Source organism: Asterias rubens, unplaced genomic scaffold (assembly GCF_902459465.1).
Source record: "Asterias rubens unplaced genomic scaffold, eAstRub1.3, whole genome shotgun sequence".
NCBI lineage: Eukaryota > Metazoa > Echinodermata > Asteroidea > Forcipulatida > Asteriidae > Asterias > Asterias rubens.
The window spans coordinates 1-26,380 of record NW_022985695.1 but is presented as its reverse complement, the minus strand read 5'-3'; the positions used below and the strand labels follow the sequence as shown (position 1 = coordinate 26,380).

The window sequence follows — 26,380 nt, the reverse complement described above, 5'->3', positions numbered from 1 at the left end:
CACTATGTCCAATGATTTACATTAAACTTACACAGTTTGAAAATTATGATACATGTAGTAGAAAGCTTCCCTTAAAATATTGCTTACTGAGGTGCTGTAGTTTTTGCGAAATTAGCAATACAAATAACTTTTGTCTCAGTTTTAGCATGTTAAATCGTAAACCAGTTATGCTAAGTTTATGGTATAATACATAACTGGTTATCATTATACATGCTAAAATAATTTTTGTTTCACTTGAGACAAACATTATTTTGTGACTTATTGTACCCATTTCTCAAAAACTACAGCATCTCAGTTAGTAATATTTAAAGGGAAGCTTTCCACTATCATTATCTTCAAACCCTGTAAGTTTAATGTAAATCTGTGGATATTTTGAAAAAGTACCCGAATCCTCTCATGATTGAGATATGTCTGGAACTTCACGTTCTAAGATTTAATTTTGTGCGTCTTACCTTGATGTTTTCTAGGGATGAGTTGAAGAAGAAAGAGGAGGAATTAAGAGGATTTGAAGCTCGGCTCTTACAGGAATGTGGAAGTCAAGATGTTGGAGCGACACTTGAGCAGTATCAGCAATCTATCACCAACCTACAGAGGTATTATCATCAAGTCTTATTATTATTATTCTAGATATCATGAAGACAGTAATTACAAGTTATCACACAAGCGCGAGTGGAATACAGAAAAATTGAGTGCTTCTACCTCCGATTGGGATGCAGACGCGCTTTATTTGTCCGTATTCCATGAGCGTGGATAACGAATTGATCACAAGTCTCATTAAGTCAATGAGGTTAGTTTATGTTTTTGTTTTTGGTTTTGCACGCGCAAAGTGTAGAGTGTAATTTTCTGTACTGACCCTATGCAGAGCAAGACGCATTGACACTCATAAACTGGGAGTAGGTTATCACTTGATACCACCCTCCTGTTCGAGCATCTGATTGGAGGATTAGATTGTTCAATGTGTTTTTACTGATGAACAACGAAAATCATGTGTTTTTACATGGTGAACTAATTTTAATTGTAATAATTTATTAACCAACTAAAAATCAAATTTCAAATTCTAAATAGTCAATGCTTAAAAATTTTGATTTACAAAATTTTATTTTGAGCCACCCTTCCTGCACCCCAAATTTAAGTTTTTAAATATTGAATGGCTTTGTAATCATAAAGTCAAAATGGTGTTTTTAATTTTTTTTTAACAGTATTTTATACTTTGAATGCCCAATAAACGACAATATAAACCCTTTATTCGAAGCTGAAATATTATTTTTGAGTGCTGTCATAAATCACGATGACAATGAAGTGTCTGTTATTGTTTGTGTACGTGTCCGTGCAGGTGTTCTTCACAAACAGTATTGGGAGGGCGGGCCGACCTCCTAAAATTTGGGCCGCCCTGCCTAACAATAGACAAATAGACTATTTTTAGACTGCATTTTATACGATAACAAATGAGTACCTGACAAGCCAAAACCAACTTCAAAACTACAGCATCGGAAATGCGATCGTAAGCAAAATGTTAAAACACGACGATGCACTCGGCCACATGGTTCGATCTGTCGCCCACACCATGGAAATACCCACAGCATGCAAAGTGCATAAACAGTCCGCACGCTGTGATTGGCCGTTGATAGACTCCAACACAATACGCACATTCACGAACTGAGAAAGAATTGCCACGCAGTGTGCCACACGCCTGTAGAATGGTGCAATATACAGCCTTGAAGCAAATTCAAACATGTATAACTTTCGCCGATTGAGGGCGTGCGCAATGTGGGGCAAAGGTCATTGATAAATAATTGTTCTGAGCGTTGTTACCGATCGTTGAATCTCGATGATTTTATTGTTAACGAAGATCTTTAACGCCGGAACTGCTAATCACTAATTCATGAAAACATTTTTATTGGAAAAGGATTATTTAGGGCCAACTTTTGGGGATAAGATCGTCCAAAAATGTGTGGATTTTTTTTTCTCTTACGACGTAGGCCCTATTGAAAAAAAAAAAAAAAAAAAAGGGGCAATAACAAGTTTTTTTTAATGCCTTATATGTAAAAAGTTTGAAAAAAAAAAACATTAAACAAAATAAATATCCACTATTCTGAATGGCCCCTATTATGCAGTATGTAACTAAGCAAGTTATTGTACCAGTCATTTTTAAATCTTACTCACAAATGGCCTATTTCTTACCTTAACCACCAGTGAGAAGGGTGCTTTGACTGGGAGTTCACATCTCTTTGAGCGTTATATTCGCTCCTTGCAGAGAGCGGAGGCACAGTGCCCTCTATGTCATAGAGGATTTGATGGACAAACTGAAGTGGACGAACTTGTGCAAGAGGTAATGAAGATGATGGGTCTACGAGTACTCCAATTCACTTTATTACTAAACTGACATACACTGGACAGATAAACAAACAGACAAATATACAGGTTAGGTAGAGGACAGACAGACTGAAGTAGACAAACTCGTACAAGAGGTAATGAAGATGATGGGTCTACGAGTACTCCAGTTCACTTTATTACTAAACTGACATACACTGGACAGATAGACAAACAGACAAATAGACATCTGAGGCAGAAGACAGACAGACTGAAGTAGACGAGCTAATGAAGATGATATGTCTATACCAATATACCAACATTTATAAAGCGCTCTTAACATGCAGATATACTCTGAAGTATGAGTACTTTAGTTTACTGGAGTAACATCTGCATATCTCTTCAGATGAGTATCTTCAGATTGTGTTGAATGACACTTTGAGTTGTTAACCGTTACCCCCCTGGTATTGTAATAACTCGTTCTTGGTTTTTAATTTTAGCTACAAGACAAGTTGAGGATGGCTCCGAGCAAGATGGCGGAGAAAGATCAAGCAATCAAACAGAACAGATCCAAGTATGATAAGCTGATCGAGCTTAAACCCGTCAAGGACTTTGTAAGTCAAGAATTTTCGTCAAGATTTTTAAAATTTTTAATTAGGTTTACTGACGATGACTAGAGCAAGCTAGTCGAAACATTGAGACCAATTTAGGAACTGACTTTGCGGTAGTTACGATCCTATAAGCGTAAGTAGTAGTCCCAGCCTATTTTCTATACCATCCGCACGGGTAATAGTCAAAAAGCAGGACAGTTCTTTTCAGAACTGGGAAGTCTCCCGAACATCTGAACAATCTACTCCGCGGTAGTAGAATAAAGAAAGACAGTTCTCTAAGAACAAACTCTAGCTGGCAAGCAGATAGACACATGGTGTTACCGCAAACCAAACATATATAGGTTTACTGTTGCTATATGTATAGAGGATGTGACCTGTGAGTTTACGTGTTTAGAAAAGAGCCACCAAGCCTGGACTTCCTGCAGGCATAATTGGTACACAGCTCAATGGAGGAAAACAAACAATCTTATAAATATTTGCACTCTCTAATTTTTAACATCTTTTCATATCATGAAAAACTTGTTAAGCTGTTTATAACTCTTAGATTTGTGCGGAAATTTGACATAAAAATGTACACTTTCCAATATGACCTGTGCAGTAGCTTGTCTGGGGGAAAGACCCAAGAATGTACACTTTCCAATATGACCTGTGCAGTAGCTTGTCTGGGGGAAAGACCCAAGAATGTACAATTTCCAATATGACCTGTGCAGTAGCTTGTCTGGTAGAAAGGTCAGACTTATTGTAAACAAAGGTCACATGGTGTATAGAGAATGCAGGCTATTCCATTGTGGTAACACCATGTGTGTATCTACTGAATTGACACCAGTCTCCTCACGATGATTAGAGCAGTCTAGTTAACAAGATGAGAGCAACTAAGAACCGACTCCAAGGCAGTGATGTTGATATTGAGAAATCCTCTCAATCCACTAATCGAAAGTAGGAGTCATGGCGTATTTTCCTACTTTCTGTCCAGGTAGTAGTTAATAACAACAGTTCTTTTGAGAATCAAAGTAGTCTCCCGATTTTCGAAATCTACTTTGTATTAGTAGAATGAATAGAAAGACAAGTTCTCAAGGAACTAAATCTACACAGGAAAGTAGACATACACATGGTGTCACTGCAGACCAAATATACTAACCAAGAATTTTGAGTAAATTGAACAGCTGCTTTCTAGCCGGTCTGGGTTTTTGCACTTGTTTATTCTTTTACTTCTCCTCCATGACCATCATAATACAATGCCAAATTGTGAAAATTGTATTTTTCACTTGTACCAATTTTCCACACCCTGCAAATGAAAATTTGTTACAAGATAAAGTCACTTACTTTTTCATTGATTTCATGAATTGACAAATTTAATTTTCTTGATGGTGTTTTTGTAGGTGACCAAGTTATCAGAGACTGAAATTCCCGGGCTTCGATCCAAGCTAACTGTCATCAACGCTGATATTGAGAAGTTGAAATCTTCACTTAATGATGTAAGAATTGACACAGAAATCATCAATTCCCAACCAGTTTCCCTTCTGGTTTATAACTTGATAATTACAAATAAAAAGGTTGCATCCCCTTATGGTATAGGTTTGGTAATCAATCTTTAAATGAATGGCAATACAAACTTTTGGTTATAAGCCTACAGCAGCTTTTGTAGAATGAAGTCATTTTGAGAAACATTTCAAGTTGTGTGGTTATGTACAAAATTTGTTATGCCACAAAATATGGAATCTGAGGACCGCTACTGTCAGTAAATCTCTTTTATACTGTGTGTTCTTACTAGGGATTATTCTTTCTGCTGTCAGTAAATCTCTTTTATACTGTGTGTTCTTACTAGGGATTATTCTTTCTGCTGTCAGTAAATCTCTTTTATACTGTGTGTTCTTACTAGGGATTATTCTTTCTGCTGTCAGTAAATCTCTTTTATACTGTGTGTTCTTACTAGGGATTATTCTTTCTGCTGTCAGTAAATCTCTTTTATACTGTGTGTTCTTACTAGGGATTATTCTTTCTGCTGTCAGTAAATCCCTTTTATACTGTGTGTTCTTACTAGGGATTATTCTTTCTGCTGTCAGTAAATCCCTTTTATACTGTGTGTTCTTACTAGGGATTATTCTTTCTGCTGTCAGTAAATCCCTTTTATACTGTGTCTTTTTACTTGGGATTATTCTTTCTGCTGTCAGTAAATCCCTTTTATACTGTGTGTTCTTACTAGGGATTATTCTTTCTGCTGTCAGTAAACCCCTTTTATACTGTGTCTTTTTACTTGGGATTATTCTTTCTGCTGTCAGTAAATCCCTTTTATACTGTGTGTTCTTACTAGGGATTATTCTTTCTGCTGTCAGTAAATCCCTTTTATACTGTGTCTTTTTACTTGGGATTATTCTTTCTGCTGTCAGTAAATCTCTTTTATACTGTGTGATTATTCTTTCTGCTGTCAGTAAATCTCTTTTATACTGTGTGTTCTTACTAGGGATTATTCTTTCTGCTGTCAGTAAATCCCTTTTATACTGTGTCTTTTTACTTGGGATTATTCTTTCTGCTGTCAGTAAATCCCTTTTATACTGTGTGTTCTTACTAGGGATTATTCTTTCTGCTGTCAGTAAATCTCTTTTATACTGTGTGTTCTTACTAGGGATTATTCTTTCTGCTGTCAGTAAATCTCTTTTATACTGTGTCTTCTTACTAGGGATTATTCTTTCTGCTGTCAGTAAATCTCTTTTATAATGTGTCTTCTTACTTGGGATTATTCTTTCTGCTGTCAGTAAATCTCTTTTATACTGTGTGTTCTTACTAGGGATTATTCTTTCTGCTGTCAGTAAATCTCTTTTATACTGTGTCTTCTTACTAGGGATTATTCTTTCTGCTGTCAGTAAATCTCTTTTATACTGTGTCTTCTTACTAGGGATTATTCTTTCTGCTGTCAGTAAATCTCTTTTATACTGTGTGTTCTTACTAGGGATTATTCTTTCTGCTGTCAGTAAATCTCTTTTATACTGTGTCTTCTTACTTGGGATTATTCTTCCTGCGTGGAAAATTTCGCTCCGGATTTTCTAACAAAAAACGTTATCTAGCAAAAAATGTGATCACCTCTTGAAATGAAATATTTACAATGTTAGCTTTATTGTAAACACTCAACACCTACATTGAAATAAGATTTAAACTAAAAAAATAAAGATATCCTTTGTCTTTAAGGTGTTCCCTTGGCTGCCGCTTCCCAGGTTGATTCTGGAAAGAGTTTCCTCAAACTAAACCAATCTTTCCAATTTCTGAAAATCTCTTTGATTATGGAAACTTTTGTAATTCTAAAAAACTCCAAATTTTTGGTCACGCCACTTTTAGGCGGGGCTTGATGAATTCGCCTCTTTGAGAGTTTGCTTTTGTATCAATATTACAGGAGGAAGATTCTTTGATGCTCGTTCAAGTTGATCTGAGCATGGCTAACGAGATGAAACCAGATATATGGCAGATGGATAGATGCTTAGCAGAACTTAAAGAGCTTGAGAAGAGACTAGCTGTGCAGTCACAACAGCTATCAGGAGCAGGTAAAGGTCATAGGTTATTTGATAATAGAGCAGGGCCCAATTTCATAAAGCTGCTAAAGCAGAAAATATGGCTTAAACATTTTCTGCTTAGCAGAAATTGGCAGGATACCAGTCACAAATTGTACATATGACTATTTTGGTTAGTGACCTTATAATATTTATGTGCTTAGCAACATTTTGTGCTTAAGCATCTCTATTAAATTGGGCCCTGGGGTGGATTTCACAAAGAGTTAGGACTAGTCCTATCTCGAGTTAGGACCAGTTACTCGTCCCAACTTAGGTTTATCCATGCAATTTGTATATCTCCCTAACTCTTTGTGAAATGGACCCCTGGTGTGTTTTTTCCTAGGCATTATAATATTGAAAACCTTTAAGGTGCACATATCCACAAAAGTGCTCATGGCACTAACAGTACATGAGCACAAAACTTGCTCAGCACAGAAAGTCTGAAATAATATGTTTACTGGTTAGTTTGATTGTATACATCTAAATTTATTTAAGATTAAAACAAATGTTTTCTTTGCCTTTCATGATAGATGCTGGAAGGACTATTCAACAAGTTAATGCCGAGAGGCAGGACCTTGAGATCAAACTGTAAGGAAAATCAAAGCATTACCGTTTGAACATTGTAACAATCCTAGAAGTCCATTTCACGAGTTCTGTGAAAGAAAAAAACCTCTGGAAAGTATACATGCTTTATACTACACAGCGATGTAGTCATCATAAAAACTTGTTATGCCCACATATCGACCCTGCAGGGTGTTCAAGACGCCGTAAAAAAAACTATAAAAAAACGGAAGAAAACCTACACAACTATATTAGCCCTTGAAAACCTGTAAGATGAGAAGAGAACTGAAATTTGTGGTACAGGGACAAGATCTAAGATTAAGTGGTAGAGAGTTCCAAATGCATGGTGCAGCTGAAGTAAAAAGGTGATTTTCTTTTTTTTAATTTGAAGTTGATAATGAATTTGCATTTTTCTTGATTTAGCGACACTGTCAACCGCACACTGGATCATAAACAGCGACTGATCAACCAGCAGAGTAAGACGCTCCAGGTACTGGGTACCAGGATTAACGACACTACCGGTGAGAAGTTACGTTTGAGCGGAGAGCTTCAACAACAGGAGAAGCTTCATAGTCAGAAAGCCGAGTTGACTTCAGCCAATCAGAGCTATGATAGAGAGATCATGGTAAGTCTGTTTGATCTGTTGTTTGACCTTTGATCTGTTGTTTGACCTTTGATCTGTCGTTTGACCTGAGCCAAGTTTTGTAGTAAAGCCAAGAACAGGATTCATTTTGTTTGCTCTTGGAAAAAAACCCAGAAAAATGTGATTAAATAGTCTGGAAAGTGCATTAAAGTCAATGCAATGTGTTCATGTAGGTTAGCCTGTGTACTCAACAAAATCTTCCTACTTTTTTTCCCGATGACCAAATATCATGCGTGCCTCAATAAGTTGTTATTGACAGTCATTTAATAAAAATAATACTTTTTGTTTAAAATGCGCCTTTGGCTCAAAATTAACTCATCTGTTGGAGATTGTTACGCCTAGCGGTTAAGAGCACTGGATCCTAGCTCGTTTGTTTGATCAGCAGAGTGTGGGTTCGAGTCCCAGTCGCGACACTTGTGCCCTTAGGCAAATCACTTAACAATGATTGCTTTGTAAAGTTTAGGAGGTAGTGATACAAGGGGAGGTGGGGAAAACTGCTGGCAGACCATGGTTGAAGTTGTTATTCTTCATTACATCTGATCAAGTAGTCGTTGCTATGAAAGCTCATGCAGATATTTATTACTAGTTAGTTCTTAAAGTACTTTATTTGATTTTCCTCTTTGCAATCACCTGACTAACACGGCAACCCACCACTTATTTTCAATGAACTTGTCTCTCCATACTTTCCTGCAGGATGCAAATAAGCAACTGAAACCACTCGAGGTAAGTTCATGTACATGTATCTCATTTACTTTCATCATCTTTTTATGACCTTTGCTTGTCTAACGTTTAGTGCAAGAAGGTCGCATGATGAGTTACTACATTTTGGTGAACATAGTTTTCTCAAGTGCAACAAAGTTGTTACTGTTCATTAAAACCATTTAAAGATGCTACGTCAGATTTTTGGCCCCAAACATTAAAAAGTATATTTTTTTTGAGTGAATGGTATTTCAAAGAGTATCACCCCCGTTAACAAAAAAATTTTAACTTTTACTTTTAATGGTCAGGAACCATGACAAAAAATTTAAAACGTTTCTTATAAAACACATAAGAATTGGTCACGTGATATATTGTCGGGATCCCGACAAAAACTAATTTTGAGCACTTTATTTCACTGCTACTACTAATTGGCGGACTTTTTCGAGCAATGGCTCAAATGAAAGCTTGTAACTTTCTCGACCCCCATCAAAAGACCTGTTGAATTTTAAATCAACATTTTTGGGTCAAATCGGCCAAAAATCTGACATAGCATCTTTAAGTGAATTACATCCTTGTTGTGTGTACCACCAAACTGTATTTTGCAAGTGGTCAAGATACAACCTATATTAATTTTTTTTTTTTTACCCATACACCGATGTGTGTTAGCACTGTATACTCAGTACTTTCCCGAGTCCTGTAAAAAATATCACAGGCATGTTACTCGGGTGGGATTCGAACCCACGACCCTTGCAATTCTAGAGCAGTGTTTTTTGGTTTTTACCCAAATTATTCTTTATCCCCGATGCAGAATTTAACATCTATTATATCAGTGCGGTACCCGCTGCCAAAACATAGGATTCGAACTGCCTCTAGCTACCGGGCAACCTCGGTAGTCTAGTTGGTAAGACACTGCTCTAGAATTGCAAGGGTCGTGGGTTCGAATCCCACCCGAGTAACATGCCTGTGATATTTTTCACAGGACTCTGGAAAGTACTGAGTATACAGTGCTAACACACATCGGTGTATGGGTAAAAACCAAAATTAATATTCTTTATCCCCGATGCAAATTTAACATCTATTATAAGATACAACCTTCAAACAGAGATTAAAACCATATTGCATGCAGCAAACTCTGTATTTACAAGTATGTTAGATACTACCTTATACCCACTGAGTTTAAGATCTTTTTGCGTGAGGCAAACTCTTTTTACAAATGTAGATACAATCTTTTACCAAACTGAGATAATACCTTAGTGCATGCAGCAATAATAATAATAATAATTATAATAAAGAACACTAGAGCGCCGGTATCCGCCTCAGGAAGGCGCTCATGGCGCTTGAGGAGAGAAAGACAAATTAGGACTGAAGATTGTGCGAGTATGCTTGTTTGAACAGATGTGATTTTAAGTTTGTCTTGAAACCTTATCCCTACTGAGTTTACATGTCACATACAGTAACACACCTGTTGGGCAATGAGTTTGCATAAGGTAGCAACTTTATAAAGTTTTGAAGCAGTAGCTGAGAGCTTGGTTAAAAGACAAATAGGAATGTTTGTACAAGAATTTTCTTTAAAATTCATTGCATAACAAAGCAAAGAGAAATATCTACAATTTGAAATAAAAACTGTGACTTTTTCGTCTTCTTCAGAGCAAACTGAGTAAGCTGATGAAGGATAAAGAAAAACTACAGAGGGAGAAAGAACAGAAGGTGGAAGAGCATAAATCCCAGTATGACCTCATCAACCAGAAGAAACATGATGTCAATATATCTACAAAGAATATCAAAAGGTGATATACTTGTCATTGTCCCCTTATCATTGTCACTTTGCCTCTGTCACTTTATCATTACCAGTTTGTCATTGCCATTGTCACTTTGTCAGTGTTACTTTTTTGTTTTCATGTTTGTCATTCTCACTTTGTCATTGCATTCTTGTCATTGCCTAGTTGTAATTACTACTTTGTCACTGTCACTTTGTCATGACCACTGGCACTTTTTTGTTGTGCCTTTGTCACTGTCAATTCAATTTCAATTCAATTCATCATAATTTATTTGCTGTCAACTACTTGTCCCTTGTCCTACTAAGTTTGGTCAATTGATTAATTGAATGATATTGAACTGTAATTGATTGATTGTTTCATGTATTGATTTCTTGATTGATTACCAATTCTGCTTGTAGCTATGAGGCTTCTGGAAAGGAAGAGAAGTTGATAAAAGTACGCAGCGATATTACGTCCATTGAAGACAACATGGCTGAGCTGACTCGCAACCAGAAAGATCTGACCACAACAATCAATCAATTAAATGAAGACATCGCTAACCAACAGGTGCGTTATTGGATCTGTGATTTGTCTGGGCTTGAAATTAACATTGGACTGTAGGTCCAAGGCCAGTGATTTTAGCATTGGGCTAGTTAGTAAACTCATGTATGAGCCACCACTACTCACAAAGAGTTACATGCATATTGTGTCTCAGACTTTACATGGTGGTTACTTAGGGTGCATTCGACTAGCTTCCCAGTGTTGACCCCCGCGGTGCTCACTCGGGTAAAAACAAGTGTCATAATCACTCACCCTCTTGTTGTGATGTCAATTATCAACATTTAGCTTTGTGTAGTTTACATTTTTTCCCCCTTCAGAACAAGTGTATACAACTAGTATATTCCTCCTCTCCATGGAGGAAATTTAAACATCTGTATACCTTGAGTAATGCATTGGTTCTTAGCCTATGTTAAACCCATGTTGGAGAGTGACTATATACAGTTTGTGAACCCTCTTACATGTACTTCAGGTCAGGGAGCGAGAGTTATCGGACAACATTCAGCTGCGGAAGAAAGTTGCGGAGATCTCGAAGGTTGAAGAGGAGCTGAACAAACTGAAGGAGCAGCTCGGAGGAATTGATCAGGAGAACATGAAAGGAGAAAAGAGACAATTACAGACCAGGTACACCAAATTGACCAAAGAGGTGAGATGTTCAACCACACATTTAGTAAAGAGACATGTTGCCTTGGATCAGTCGAGCTGGTCTATGAAAAGCGTTTGAAACCGTTTGTTATGAAATGCTTATGGTTAGAAAGATGTTTTAAAAGTAGAATACAATGATCCTCACAAAAGTGGTATTATGTTCGGCCATTTTGTTGAGTTAAACGTTTGACCCCACAAATTGGCTTGCCTTTTTTGTTCACAAGGTAGAAGTATTTCAGTGTAAACACACCCACTGGTGCAAAGGATGGTAGTGTCTGAGTTGTTGTGTCAGAAATCGAACAAAATCTTAAATTGAGCTTTCTGGTAACGTTAACTCTAGAAAAACCAAGCTGATGGTCGGCAGGCTGTCTTGAAGGAAGAGGTCAAGAAAGCTGAAAGGGAGTTATCTTCGGACATGTATAGCAATGCTGATGACAAGTACAATGACATGATGATCAAACTACGGGTGAGTAAATCTCTAGAGAAATATTTACAAATGCAACATGGTTTGAGGTAGCCTTTAGTCAAGGCCTTATTAGCTTGGAGAGTTGCGATTCCATCGGATATCTGGATTGTAGCTCTCTCCAAGCCACGAAGGCTTGGACAAAAGGCTAGACATCCTTGACATCCTTACCTTGGTCTCCTCCTGTCTCATAAACTATCCTGGAACAACCACATCAACAAAATCAACAATAGTGCAAATACAATATTATAGGCCTCGTCACTGCTCTAGGGACCTCAAGGAACATGTATACAGAGTATTGGTACGCCCTCGCTTGGAATATTGCAGTTGTGTATGGGACCTACACACAAATTCAAATATCAACCAAATAGAAGCCATTCAGAGACGAGCAGCCAGATATGTTCTCAATAAATACCATCCTATGGAAAGTGTCTCATCTATGATCAAGGAGCTTAAAGCCATTGGACCCTTTCGGTACAGAAAAAAAAAAGAAGTTCACAGATTTACAAATAACTTACAGGGTTTACAGAAGGTAGTGGTGAAAGACTTCTCTTGAAATATTATTCCATGAAATGCTTTACTTTTTGAGAAAACAGTAAAACAATATAAATTCTCGTTAGCGAGAATTACGGATTTATTTTAAGCACATGTCATGACACGGCGAAACGCACGGATACAAAGGTGGGTTTTCCCGTTATTTTCTCCCGACTCCGATGACCGATTGAGCCTAAATTTTCACATGTTTGTTATTTGATATATAAGTTGTGATACACAAAGTGTGGGCCCTGGACAATACTGTTTACCGAAAGGGTTCAATGGCTTTAATTGGCAGTCACTAGAAACCCATAGGAGAAATGCCAGTCTTACAATGATGTATCGGATCTCTCACAACCAACTACCATCCATAAATCCACTCAACTTTCTGACTCTTGTTCCCCCCGGTATATCAACACGCAGTTACCATCCACTGAAATACAATCTCTTTTCACCCTGCACCAACATCTACAAAAACTCTTTTTTTCCCAAGAATTACCCCTGCATGGAACAATCTTCCTCTGTCTGTTGTCACTGCCCCGCTCTGTGAAAACGAAACGATATGCGAATCACTTGGGTGTAAATCGAAACCCAAACCTTTGCATTGCTAGAGCAGATGTCTTACCACTCGACCAACGAGCTAGCCTAGTGGCTAGAGGCAGTTTGAACCTCTTATATGTTAGCAGCGGGTACCACAACGATGATTGATGTTAGCTTTGCATTGGGATAAAGCATAATATCTTGGTGTTTCCCTTAACATTGATGTATGTAAAACAATTTGTTCTCAGTACTTTCCCGAGTTCTGTGAAACAAATGTCTCACTGACTAGACCATCGAGATTGCCTGATAGCCAGAGGCAGTTGGAATTCTATATATTTAGTAGGTTAAATTAGCCCTTTTACATGTAAATGAAAAAATTGTTTGTTAAGCATCAAAATTCTCACACTAAATCTCTGGAAAATTTCCAATCCCCAAAGTTTAGGTTTTAAGTTAGAGGGGGGGGGGGGCACTGGGGGAAGTGATCTTAGACGTTATGTAAACTTCATCATGATTGGAACTTAATTTTAGGCTTAATGTGTGAGGAAAATAAGTCCCTTGGTCATGCAGGTTTTTACCCGTACCGCATCGTTGATCATCTACATACAGTGCCCTCGACAAGGCTTTTATCCAGTCAATATTAACAAAGGAAAATGACTCTTTCAAAAAGCAATAATGTATTATACTTTTAAGTTCTTGATTGTTATTTTCTTTTGCAGACAACGGAGATTGCCAACAGCGATTTGGATAAATATTCCAAGGCTTTGGATAGGTATGTATTTGATTAAACTCTTTGGGGAAATCATTCTAGGAATAGGAAATTGAGTTTTGAAATGATGTTGTCTTTGAGCAGACAATGGTCAATCAACATTTCTATCAATACATTCATGGGTATGGAGATGTGTGTTTCTATAAACGCAACGGAAGTGATGAAAAAACATTTGATTCTGTAATAATTCAAAGTGAATGTGACCATAACAAACTTGCACGGTTAGAAGCATCGCAGCTGTTGTTAGTATCAAATATTTTAAGAAAGAATTCCCTTCAAAGAAGGGGTTTTGATTGGTTTTTCACCCTACAAACTTGAGTTAAAAAAATAAAATAAAATGTATGAAATTAATGTAGAGACACTAGAAGGAAGGTCCTGTTATCAAAAAGGACGAGCATTTGCCAAAATACAATAAATAGAAATGAAAAAGCCAAAGGCGTCTAAAATATAGGATAACAATCTCTCCTGTACATGTTTTAATAATTCAAACAATATACAAAAACTCATAGAAAAGTTAGTAGTATTACACAAGGCATTGGCTTTTTCGTTTCTATTGATTGCATTTTGACGAAAGCTCATCCTTTAATTAGAGGACCGGCTTCCTTCCTGTTTCTCTAAAGTAACAACAATTGATTTAAGATTGTGCTTCTTTCCTTTGTTTTCATCGTCTTCTCATTTTTTTTTTCTTTTTCCAGAGCTGTCATGAACTATCACCACATGAAGATGTCTGAGATTAACAAGATAATCCGGGATTTGTGGCGAGTGACATATAAAGGACAAGGTGAGGTGATATTTCACAAAGTCTACCAATAATTTCCCCTGGGGGTTTCTAACGTTGGTCCATCTCAATGTTCGTTTCAGGATGTGTAAATATTTGCAGTGAAATCTAGGAAGTGGGAGTGTTTGTATTTGGATCAGGAAAACACCTTGAAGGCTTGGACTTTTGGAATATTTTCTTGAATTACATTTTCTTTGAATAACATTAATTTACTTAAAGTTATAGTGTAAGTCAGAGTACATAACACCCATCATTCGCTCTCCAATTCATCAACGCATCCACATCAAAATTCTTATTCTTGTGTATAAAAGTGTTCATAATTTGGCCCCAGTCTATCTCCAAGACTTCGTAGCCCTTGTGTTTAGACATTTATTTCAATATTGGCAACAACAACAAAAGCATCAAATGTAATACAAGCATTATACAGTCTTCAGTCTTCTTCACTTTCATCAGCTACCCGACGCCTTTGCTCTTCTTCAATAGCTCATTTCGAGCTTTCCCCGGGACCCGGCACCATGAAATGCTGCGGGGATTATGCTTTTTCCGTCATAGCTCCAACTCTTTGGAACAAGCTACCCAACCACATTCAAGCAGCTCCTTCATTGGACACTTTTTAATCACTACTTAAAACCCATATGGTTTGTAAATCTGTCATAGCGCTTAGAAACTTATGTATTTGGCGCTCTATTAATGTTGTTATTATTATTATTAAGTGAATGTTTACTTAAACTTTTCAAACATTGGTGAATCAGTTTAAAACCTTCACTGTAATTGCAAACAATTTGTGAAAGAGGAAGGGAAATGTCAAGTTTTGTGGTGTTCTCATTTTTATAATGTGTGAATGGGTAAAAAAAATCGCAAATCCCTGAAGTTCTTGAATTGTTGAAGTCAACAGATTAATGAATATTTTTTTTAAAGTGCTTAATGAAAACAGCTGAATCTGCACCATTGTTGACTTTTCATTCCTTTCACCCTGTATACTCACAAGGGAGCCGAGACAGTGGTTTAAGGAATGATTAAAGGTCCAGTGACCAGAGGTCAGTGACCAGAATAAAGATGGAAGAGCTCTGAGGGCTCAGTGGGCTGTGATAATCAATATAACAAAAAATTGGTAATTAATATTATTTGTTTGATGCAGATATTGATTACGTGGAGATTCGTTCCGATGAAGAGACCGGAGGAACGCAGCAACGTAAAAACTACAACTATAGGGTGAGTCTGGTCTTACAAAAATGGAAGAAAAATAAGTTTGTATGAAGCATTTTGAGAAACATTATCTTGAAGTAATGGTTATGTAAAAAAGATATTAGTTTCTATGCCCCAAATTTGAACTGGAGAATTGTTACTGTAAGAAATGCTTCTCAGAATGCATATTCCTATTAGCAATTGTTCTTTCTGCGTGGACATACTTGCTCTGAATTTTCGCCGACATCTCAAAAACATACCACCTTTTGATTTCACAGACAAGTTTTGTTGAATAAATCTACATTTTATGTAGGATTTAGAACAATCAAACGATTCAAAAAACCAAAAGTATACTTTGAATTTAAAAATTTATCTCTGCTTTAGCAGCTTTATGAAATTTGGCCAGGGCAGTATTATTACACCTCGATCAAAATCTGCGCATACAAGACCAGCGTCTAATTTCATAGACCTGCTTAAGCACATAGAATTATGCTTACCAGCCAAAAAAACATGTCACTTGTACAAACTTTGACTGGTATAATGCTTTCTTTTGCTTAGCAGTTTCTATTTTCTGCTTAAGCAGCTACATGAAATTGAGCACAGAGGGCAGTCAACTATCTCTCATTCCTTTATCAGCCATCTTTAACCCCCCCCCCCCCCCCCCCCCCAAATCCCTTGTCTTTCTTTCCTGGCAGAAAGATCGTGTTTCATGTCTTATAATTCCCTACCCAATGTTGGAGATAATTGGTTTTTACGATCCTTCATTTGGGAATTCTTTCCCTGGAGATTTTTCATCTATTCCCAGTTTCAGATGACCTTGTATAAATTTGCATTTGCATGTTGACGATTACTTTCTCTTGGTTTTAGGTTGTCATGGTGAAGGGAGACACGGCATTGCATTTGCATGTTGACGATTACTTTCTCTTGGTTTTAGGTTGTCATGGTGAAGGGAGACACGGCATTGCATTTGCATGTTGACGATTACTTTCTCTTGGTTTTAGGTTGTCATGGTGAAGGGAGACACGGCATTGCATTTGCATCTTGACGATTACTTTCTCTTGGTTTTAGGTTGTCATGGTGAAGGGATTACATTTGCATCTTGACGATTACTTTCTCTTGGTTTTAGGTTGTCATGGTGAAGGGATTTCATTTGCATCTTGACGATTACTTTCTCTTGGTTTTAGGTTGTCATGGTGAAGGGAGACACGGCATTGCATTTGCATCTTGACGATTACTTTCTCTTGGTTTTAGGTTGTCATGGTGAAGGGAGACACGGCATTGCATTTGCATGTTGACGATTACTTTCTCTTGGTTTTAGGTTGTCATGGTGAAGGGAGACACGGCATTGCATTTGCATGTTGACGATTACTTTCTCTTGGTTTTAGGTTGTCATGGTGAAGGGATTACATTTGCATGTTGACGATTACTTTCTCTTGGTTTTAGGTTGTCATGGTGAAGGGAGACACGGCATTGGATATGAGAGGTCGTTGCAGTGCAGGTCAAAAGGTCAGGTCAATAAACTTTTGAAATGAAGCCTTTATTTTAATAGTTCAATAACTTTGTGAAATGTAGAAATTATTTCCGTTCAATAACCGTTCAAAACGAAGCCCTTATCATAGTTCAATAACCTTGTGAAATGTATTATCTATTTCAACCGCTATCTTGATGTTAAGACACTGGATACCTTTGGTAATCATAACTTGGTGTATCCCAACATATGCATAAAATAACAAACCTATCAAAATTTGGGCTCAATTGGTCAAGCACCACGTTTTTTGGGGCTTAAGAGCTATAGTGATTAAAGAGAAACTAACATAAGAGTAAATAGTAGACTTGCGGGTACACCCATGTGTAAAATCTCTTTTGAGGGAGTGTTGGCTCTGAGAAGAGTCGGTTTGGTCTTGATGTTTCGAACTGTATACTCTGCTCGTCTTAAGGAGAAGAGTATACTGTTCGCAACATCGAGACCAAACCGGCTCTTTTCAGAGCCAACACTCCCTCAAAAGAGATTTCGCAAGTCGACATTCATATTTATATTTATAGTATCTCTTATTCTTCACACCATGCAAAGCGTCAAACACCATTTACAGTAATTAAGTTCACTTATGAGTCATCATTGGTATCATTGTAAGAAATGTTCAACAACAATAATAATTATTGTCAGTGATTTGAGGCATGGAATTCTTCTTCCTTTATTATGATATCCGATTCTTTTGCTCATGGAAAATTCTGAATTTTGTTTGATTAAATAGCCTGAAATGTCTATTTAACCTACGCCATATGTAGGCCAGGCCTTGTTAACAATAAAATATTCCTGTTATATCAGTATCATGCCTAAATATTCCTCCTAAAATAGACATGGTTTAGGAGTTTTCCAAAAATTTGGAGTGTGTTGGTGTGATGTTTTCATGTAGTTCAAACAAGCCCTTGTATTAGTTGTTATTTATTTCTTCTGTGTAGGTCCTAGCATCTTTGCTCATTCGCCTTGCGTTAGCGGAGACCTTCTGCCTAAGCTGTGGAATTCTGGCTTTAGACGAACCAACGACCAATCTAGACAAGGATAATATTGAGAGCTTGGCACAGGCATTGGTGGAGTAAGTATTCATTGATCCTAGAACCGTTGTTTTTTTCACCCAAGCTCCTCTAAAGATACCAGAGTCCATTTTCACAGAAAACAGAAGGTAGCTAAGCATATCAAATATATGCTTAAAGGCAGTGGACACTATTGGTAATTACTCAAAATAATTATTATCATAAAACCTTTCTTGATTACAAGTAATGGGGTATAGTAATGTTGATAGTATAAAACATTGTGAGAAAAAGCTCCCTCTGAAGTAACATAGTTTTCGAGAAAGAAGTAATTTTCCATGAATTTTATCTCGAGACCACAGATTCAGAAATCAAGCATTTGAAAGCACACATGGTGTGACCATGGTGGACAAGGGTGCTTTTTCTTTCATTAATATCTCGCAACTTCGAATGACCGATTTTCACAGGTTAGTTATTTTATGCATATGTTGAGATACACCAACTGTGAAGACTAGTCTTTGACAATTACCAATAGTGTGTAGTGTCTTTAACAAAATGAGGTACCAACAAAATCAATCTCACATGTACTTTATACAGATACTTTTATTCAAAATTTGGGTCAGCTCTAATGAAATTGGGTCCAGTCATTTGACAAGTTATGAAATCGGTTCTTTCTATTGTCAAAAGCATTTTTTTCACAAGGTCTGTTTCTTGTCACTCTCTCCCCTTTGTTAGAAAAATCACTTCTTTAAAAATGATTAGAAACTGAATTCAGATTACAGATTTAAGTCAGCGGAGGTATCTTGTATTTACTGAAACTCGTTTGTTTCCATGGTTACACAGAATCATCAAGAGTCGAGAGCAACAGCGTAACTTTCAGCTGATTGTGATCACTCACGATGAAGACTTTGTTGAACTTCTAGGACACTCGGACTACACGGATTACTTCTATCGTATCACCAAGAATCATGAGTAAGTTGGATTTAATAATAATAATAATAATAATAATAGTATTTAATAGATAGAAATTTGCATCGTGGATAGAGAATATTAATTTCGGTTTACCCATTTATCAAACTAATGTCCCCTTGCGCGCACGTCACACACGCGGCGACTGTGCCATGCTCACCATTTTGGTTGGCAATAGGTTAACATGTAAACGCTGCGTCGCCTAAAATGCGCACTTCACTGAATAACGCACTGAGTGACATTGCCCACCAATGGGCAATGATGATGACTATTCTGATGATGACAGGTGAAATGGGTCAATATTTGTTAGTTAGTAAGAATGGTAAAGGTCGTGGGTTCGAATCTCACCCGAGTAATATGCCAGATTTTGTTCACAGAGCTTAGGATAGTACTGAGTGTACAGTGCTTTACACATATCAGTGTATATGGGAAAAACCAAAGTTAATAACTATAATAATTTGGTTTTACCGATGGGTGTTAGCACTTTGTATTTGGAATGTTCATTCATATACATGTACAGTGCTAACACACATCGGTGTAATGGTAAAACCAAATTAATGTTCTTTATACCTGGTCCGAATCCAACATCTGTTAAAAAATAAACAATAGTGGGTTCTTATGTAGCAAGGTTTACATATGTGGAGCTACCTTTTTTGTGTGAAGTACTAGACCTATATCTTTAAAGCACCATTTAATGGTTAACAAGGTGCTGTGGTGCGGGGTGAACCACTTCTCTTTATGATAAAGCACTGGGTTCTTTTACGTGCATTACATAACGCATGGGACCTCTGGCTTTACCTCTGTCAGTTATTAACCATCTTGTTTGAGAACACAAGTGTCATGAGTCATGACCAGGGCTGGAACCCAAGTATTCAGAGATTTGTTCTTTTTTTTTGCATATGTCAGGATACACCAAGTGAGAATACTGGTCTTTGAGAATAACCCAGCGTGCTCAGTGCCTTAAAATGGGAAGAATATGTGAAAACAAGTTGATGTTTTTTCTTTCTCTTTCTCCAATGAATCTTTTGCAGATTCAAATCAACGGTTTCCAGGCGTGAAATTGGAACACTTCAAGCCGTGGCGTGATTTCCTGTTCTTCCTAAAGTGTCTATCAGCCATATTTTTAATAAAGATTACGTTCGGTAATTGTTTTGTTTAATAATCCGCCCGGGTTTTGTGGTTGAATTGCGATTTGGTAATTCATGTGGAAGACGTGGCAGCGGCAGGAATGAAGTTATTGGCTTTTTCCTTGACATCTTGGTGTATAATTGCCTTTTTACTTGTTCATTTCATTCAGGGCAACATCATTTGATAATATCTACTCTGCCTTTTAAATTGCTCTTATAAAAACTTGTCCAGCTTGTTATCTACTGCCGCGCGGAGCAGACTGGGAATCGGGAGACTACAGAGTTCAGATAAGAACTTGGCCTGTGGACTTTTTATCTGGGCCCAATTTCATAGAGTTTCTTAGGCTGAAAATATTACTCACAATTATCTGCTTAGTAGAAATGAGCAGGATGCCAATTACAAACTGCGCATGTGACATGATATTTTGGCTGTTAACCCTGTTCTGGTGAGCAATATTTTGTTTTATTTATTTTTTTCCCCCTTTTTTTCCCCACGGAGGAAATTATTTATTTACACTTAAGACCACTCCTCATATTACAAACACTCTGAAAATACCTAACATTAACAGTAATTTTTTTTTTAAAAATACAAACTACGATGTTAACCTTGAACCAATAGTTGGAGCAATATTTTGTTATGGGGAGCTACTTTCTTTGCTAATAAGCAGCTCTATGAAATTAGGCCCTGTTGCTAGAACTTGCCCTGTTTAGCTCAACTCCATAGACGGATTCATAATTCTCCATTCTATATATTTTTTACCTTTATCAAATGTTCATTTACTTTTATTGTTGTAGCTGTTCCATTGCATTTTATGATGGCTGAAGTTTTCATCCTTACTCATTTAATGTTAAGAAAAAACGAGCTTAGCTAGAAGATTTACAACTTGGCAATAGACTGTGCAAGCTTCATGCATATTGGAATAGTGGAACCAATTTAAAGGTGGCAAGTTTGTTTTCTACATGTGTTATATAGCATTGTACATTGAACGGAAAGTGGTTCTTAAAACGCGCAACTAAACGCAGAACTTGCACATTCTTTAAAGGCACATCTTTGGTAAGCGCTCAAAATATTTGTTAGCACAAAAAAACTTACTTGGTAACGAGCAATGGAGAGCTGTTGATTGTATAAAACACTGTGAGAAACGGCATCCTTCTGAAGTAACGTTGTTTTTTAGAAAGAGAGAATTTCTCACTGAAATATTTGAATTGATTTTGAATTCATGACATCTGAAAGCATAAAACTCGTGCGACAAGGGTGTTTTTTCTTCCATTATTATCTCGCAACTGCGAAGACCAATTGAGTCAAACTTTTCACAGGTTTGTTATTTTATGCAAACAATGATACACACCGAGTGGGAAGACTGGTCTTTGACAATTACAGTACCTAAGGTGTCTAGTGTCTTTGATAAACACTACCCAACCAAATTTGAAAAATGTCATCCAAATACAAGTAACAGTACACAGGGTCGATGATTTGGTGTCTGTTTATGTCCGATTTATTTAGGTTGCGGAATTGAAATGAACAACATTGGGGAGTTGTCAAATTCTTTTGTGTGGCTTTGGAGTTTAAAACGAATCAGTGTTTTTACTAACTAAAACACAGAATGTTAAAATTGATCAATAGCATTGAATAAGTAAAACTACAAGCTAACTTTACGATTACTTTTGTGTCAGAAGCTTTGACAATTATGTTTATTTTCATCAAGTAGTATCTGTCTTTAATTATAATGCAATTAAGCCACGGTGGGTTACTTTAAACTCACATAGGTTTAAAAGAGAAAGTATACTGACGGACAAGAAAATCGAATAGGAGTAATTAACAGTCAACAGGCTCAAAAATGTGTTAAACTAAAGTAAATTGTTATTTTACATGTATTTCTTTTATTTTGGTTGAACTCATTTTGAAACTAAACATGTTTTACTCTCATAGTTTACTTAGAAACTATGATTTGACACAGAGTGCGAAACTTTATTTACTCACACATTATAAACAAAATATTGTTTGTTACTTTTCATAGAAGCTGTATGAAGGAGTCGATTAAAAGAAGTTGAATAAAAGCAGTTACCAAACTTATGTCCATATGTTCTCAGGAAACTGAATAGCCCTTACTTTTAGGTTTTGGTAAGTGAAGTGATGGGTCCAGAATTGGAATATTTTAAGGGTTTTGATGAACTTGGTTAAGGGTTAAAAAAGGTTGGGGTTATGGTGAATGTTCTAATGGTTGGGGTTACGACTTGCTCTTTGTGGTTTGTATAATTTTTGTAAACCAATATTTAATAAAAATGCTGTGATTTTTAGAATTTTTTTGACCGAAATTCACTTAAAATGCTGAACTTGCCCATTGTGATTTTTATCAATTTTTGACCGAATTTCAATGAAAATGCTGGATTACCCTCATTATTTTTTTCAAATTTTGACCTAATTTCAATAAAAATGCTAGAACTTACCCCTTGCTAATTATCAATTTTTTACAGAAACTCAATAAAAATGCTGGATTACCCTCATTATTTTTTTCAAATTTTGACCTAAATTAAATAAAAATGCTGGACTTACTCCCTTGTGATTTTTGTAAATTTTGACCGAAATTCAATGAACAAATGGTGGACTTGCCCCTTGTGATTTTTGTAATTTTTTGCCCGAACTCAATAAAATGCTGGACTTAACCCTTGTGATTGTTAACAATTTTGACCGAAATTCAATAAAAAAGCTGGACTTGCCCCTTGTGATTTTTTGTCAATTATGACCTAAATTCAATAAAAATGCTGGACCTACCCCTTGCGATTTTGGAAATTTTGATCGAAATTCAATGCAAATGCTAGACCTACCCCTTGTGATTTTTTTCAATTTTTTGCCGAAATTTACTGAAATTTACCCCTTGTGATTTTATCCATTTTTGACCAGGAATAAATAAAAATGCTGGACTTACCCCTTGTGATTTTTATTATTTTTTCGACCGAAATTCAATAAAAATGCTGGACTTACCCCTAGCAATTTAAAAAAAGAAATTGACAGAAGTTCAATAAAAATGCTGGACTTACCCCGTGTGATTTTTTTCAAATTTTTGGCCGAAATTTACAAAAAGTTACCACCTGTGATTTTATCCATTTTTGACAGGAAATAAATAAAAATGCTGGACTTACCCCTTGTAATTTTTATTAATTTTTGACCGAAATTTAATAAAAATGCTGGATACCCCATGTGATTTTTTTTTTTTTTTTTTTTTTTACCGAAAATCAATAAAAATGCTGGACTTACCCCTCGTTATTTTATCAAATTTCGACCGAAATTCAGTAAAAATGCTGGACTTACCCCTAGCAATTTAAAAATAGAAATTGACAGAAGTTCAATAAAAATGCTGGACTTACCCCGTGTGATTTATTTCAAATTTTTGGCCGAAATTCACAAAAAATTACCACCTGTGATTTTATCCATTTTTGACAGGAAATAAATAAAAATGCTGGACTTACCCTTTGTAATTTTTACTATTTTGTTTTTAACCGAAATTAATAAAAAATGCTGGACTTACTCCCTTGTGATTTTTGTCAATTTTGACCGAAATTCAATGAAAAAATGGTGGACTTGCCCCTCGTGATTTTTGTAATTTTTTGCCCGAACTCAATAAAAATGCTGGACTTAACCCTTGTGATTGTTAACAATTTTGACCGAAATTCAATAAAAAAGCTGGACTTGCCCCTTGTGATTTTTTTGTCAATTATGACCGAAATTCAATAAAAATGCTGGACCTACCCCTTGCGATTTTGGAAATTTTGATCGAAATTCAATGCAAATGCTAGACCTACCCCTTGTGATTTTTTTCAATTTTTTGCCGAAATTTACTGAAATTTACCCCTTGTGATTTTATCCATTTTTGACCAGAAATAAATAAAAATGCTGGACTTACCCTTGTGATTTTTATTAATTTTTGACCGAAATTTAATAAAAATGCTGGATACCCCTTGTGATTTTTATCAACTTTTTTTACCGAAAATCAATAAAAATACTGGACTTACCCCTCGTTATTTTATCAAATTTCGACCGAAATTCAATAAAAATGCTGGACTTACCCCTAGCAATTTAAAAAAAAAAATTGACAGAAGTTCAATAAAAATGCTGGACTTACCCCGTGTGATTTTTTTCAAATTTTTGGCCGAAATTTACAAAAAGTTACCACCTTTGATTTTATCCATTTTTGACCAGAAATAAATAAAAATGCTGGACTTACCCCTTGTGATTTTTATTTTTTGTTTTACCGAAATTAAATAAAAATGCTGGACTTACCCCTTGTGATTTTTATTAATTTTTGACCGAAACTTAATAAAATTGCTGGATACCCCTTGTGATTTTTATCAACTTTTTTTTTACCGAAAATCAATAAAAATACTGGACTTACCCCTCGTTATTTTATCAAATTTCGACCGAAATTCAATAAAAATTCTGGACTTACCCCTAGCAATTTAAAAATAGAAATTGACAGAAGTTCAATAAAAATGCTGGACTTACCCCGTGTGATTTTTTTCAAATTTTTTGCCGAAATTTACAAAAAGTTACCACCTTTGATTTTATCCATTTTTGACCAGAAATAAATAAAAATGCTGGACTTACCCCTTGTGATTTTTATTTTTTGTTTTACCAAAATTTAATAAAAATGCTGGACTTACCCCTTGTGATTTTTATTAATTTTTGACCGAAATTTAATAAAATTGCTGGATACCCCTTGTGATTTTATCAACTTTTTTTTACCGAAAATCAATAAAAATACTGGACTTACCCCTCGTTATTTTATCAAATTTCGACCGAAATTCAATAAAAATGCTGGACTTACCCCTAGCAATTTAAAAAAAGAAATTGACAGAAGTTCAATAAAAATGCTGGACTTACCCCGTGTGATTTTTTTCAAATTTTTGGCCGAAATTTACAAAAAGTTACCACCTTTGATTTTATCCATTTTTGACCAGAAATAAATAAAAATGCTGGACTTACCCCTTGTGATTTTTATTTTTTGTTTTACCAAAATTTAATAAAAATGCTGGACTTACCCCTTGTGATTTTTATTAATTTTTGACCGAAATTTAATAAAATTGCTGGATACCCCTTGTGATTTTTATCAACTTTTTTTTACCGAAAATCAATAAAAATGCTGGACTTACCCCTCGTTATTTTATCAAATTTCGACCGAAATTCAATAAAAATGCTGGACTTACCCCTAGCAATTTAAAAAAAGAAATTGACAGAAGTTCAATAAAAATGCTGGACTTACCCCGTGTGATTTTTTCAAATTTTTGGCCGAAATTTACAAAAAGTTACCACCTGTGATTTTATCCATTTTTGACAGGAAATAAATAAAAATGCTGGACTTACCCCTTGTAATTTTTATTAATTTTTGACCGAAATTTAATAAAAATGCTGGATACCCCATGTGATTTTTATCAACTTTTTTTTACCGAAAATCAATAAAAATGCTGGACTTACCCCTCGTTATTTTATCAAATTTCGACCGAAATTCAATAAAAATGCTGGACTTACCCCTAGCAATTTAAAAAAAGAAATTGACAGAAGTTCAATAAAAATGCTGGACTTACCCCGTGTGATTTTTTTCAAGTTTTTGGCCGAAATTTACAAAAAGTTACCACCTTTGATTTATCCATTTTTGACCAGAAATAAATAAAAATGCTGGACTTACCCCTTGTGATTTTTATTTTTTGTTTACCAAAATTTAATAAAAATGCTGGACTTACCCCTTGTGATTTTTATTAATTTTTGACCGAAATTTAATAAAATTGCTGGATACCCCTTGTGATTTTTATCAACTTTTTTTTTCCGAAAATCAATAAAAATACTGGACTTACCCCTCGTTATTTATCAAATTTCGACCGAAATTCAATAAAAATGCTGGACTTACCCCTAGCAATTTAAAAAAAGAAATTGACAGAAGTTCAATAAAAATGCTGGACTTACCCCGTGTGATTTTTTCAAATTTTTGGCCGAAATTTACAAAAAGTTACCACCTTTGATTTTATCCATTTTTGACCAGAAATAAATAAAAATGCTGGACTTACCCCTTGTGATTTTTATTTTTGTTTTACCAAAATTATAAAAATGCTGGACTTACCCCTTGTGATTTTTATTAATTTTTGACCGAAATTTAATAAAATTGCTGGATACCCT

General features: G+C 35.8%; 1 protein-coding gene across 2 annotated transcripts in view; it reads left to right on the top strand.

The window, feature by feature from the left end:
* LOC117305673 (DNA repair protein RAD50-like) overlaps nucleotides 1-20,786 on the top strand; it is a 38,627-nt gene extending 17,841 nt beyond the window's left edge. Inside the window, exons 24-42 of one of the 2 annotated variants that reach the window (XM_033790533.1) lie at nucleotides 468-593; nucleotides 2,194-2,329; nucleotides 2,811-2,924; nucleotides 4,301-4,396; nucleotides 6,307-6,454; nucleotides 6,991-7,048; nucleotides 7,445-7,646; nucleotides 8,358-8,387; nucleotides 10,011-10,150; nucleotides 10,540-10,687; nucleotides 11,151-11,324; nucleotides 11,664-11,789; nucleotides 13,577-13,629; nucleotides 14,322-14,407; nucleotides 15,543-15,616; nucleotides 17,033-17,095; nucleotides 18,050-18,183; nucleotides 18,962-19,090; nucleotides 20,119-20,786. In XM_033790533.1, coding sequence (XP_033646424.1) covers nucleotides 468-593; nucleotides 2,194-2,329; nucleotides 2,811-2,924; nucleotides 4,301-4,396; nucleotides 6,307-6,454; nucleotides 6,991-7,048; nucleotides 7,445-7,646; nucleotides 8,358-8,387; nucleotides 10,011-10,150; nucleotides 10,540-10,687; nucleotides 11,151-11,324; nucleotides 11,664-11,789; nucleotides 13,577-13,629; nucleotides 14,322-14,407; nucleotides 15,543-15,616; nucleotides 17,033-17,095; nucleotides 18,050-18,183; nucleotides 18,962-19,090; nucleotides 20,119-20,173 — 2,092 coding nt within the window. In that variant the 3' untranslated portion in view covers nucleotides 20,174-20,786. Of the gene's footprint in view, nucleotides 1-467; nucleotides 594-2,193; nucleotides 2,330-2,810; nucleotides 2,925-4,300; nucleotides 4,397-6,306; nucleotides 6,455-6,990; nucleotides 7,049-7,444; nucleotides 7,647-8,357; nucleotides 8,388-10,010; nucleotides 10,151-10,539; nucleotides 10,688-11,150; nucleotides 11,325-11,663; nucleotides 11,790-13,576; nucleotides 13,630-14,321; nucleotides 14,408-15,542; nucleotides 15,617-16,456; nucleotides 16,625-17,032; nucleotides 17,096-18,049; nucleotides 18,184-18,961; nucleotides 19,091-20,118 lie in introns of those variants that run through there. The other variant, XM_033790534.1, reaches the window with a different exon arrangement.
* Nucleotides 20,787-26,380: the final 5,594 nt, after the last annotated feature.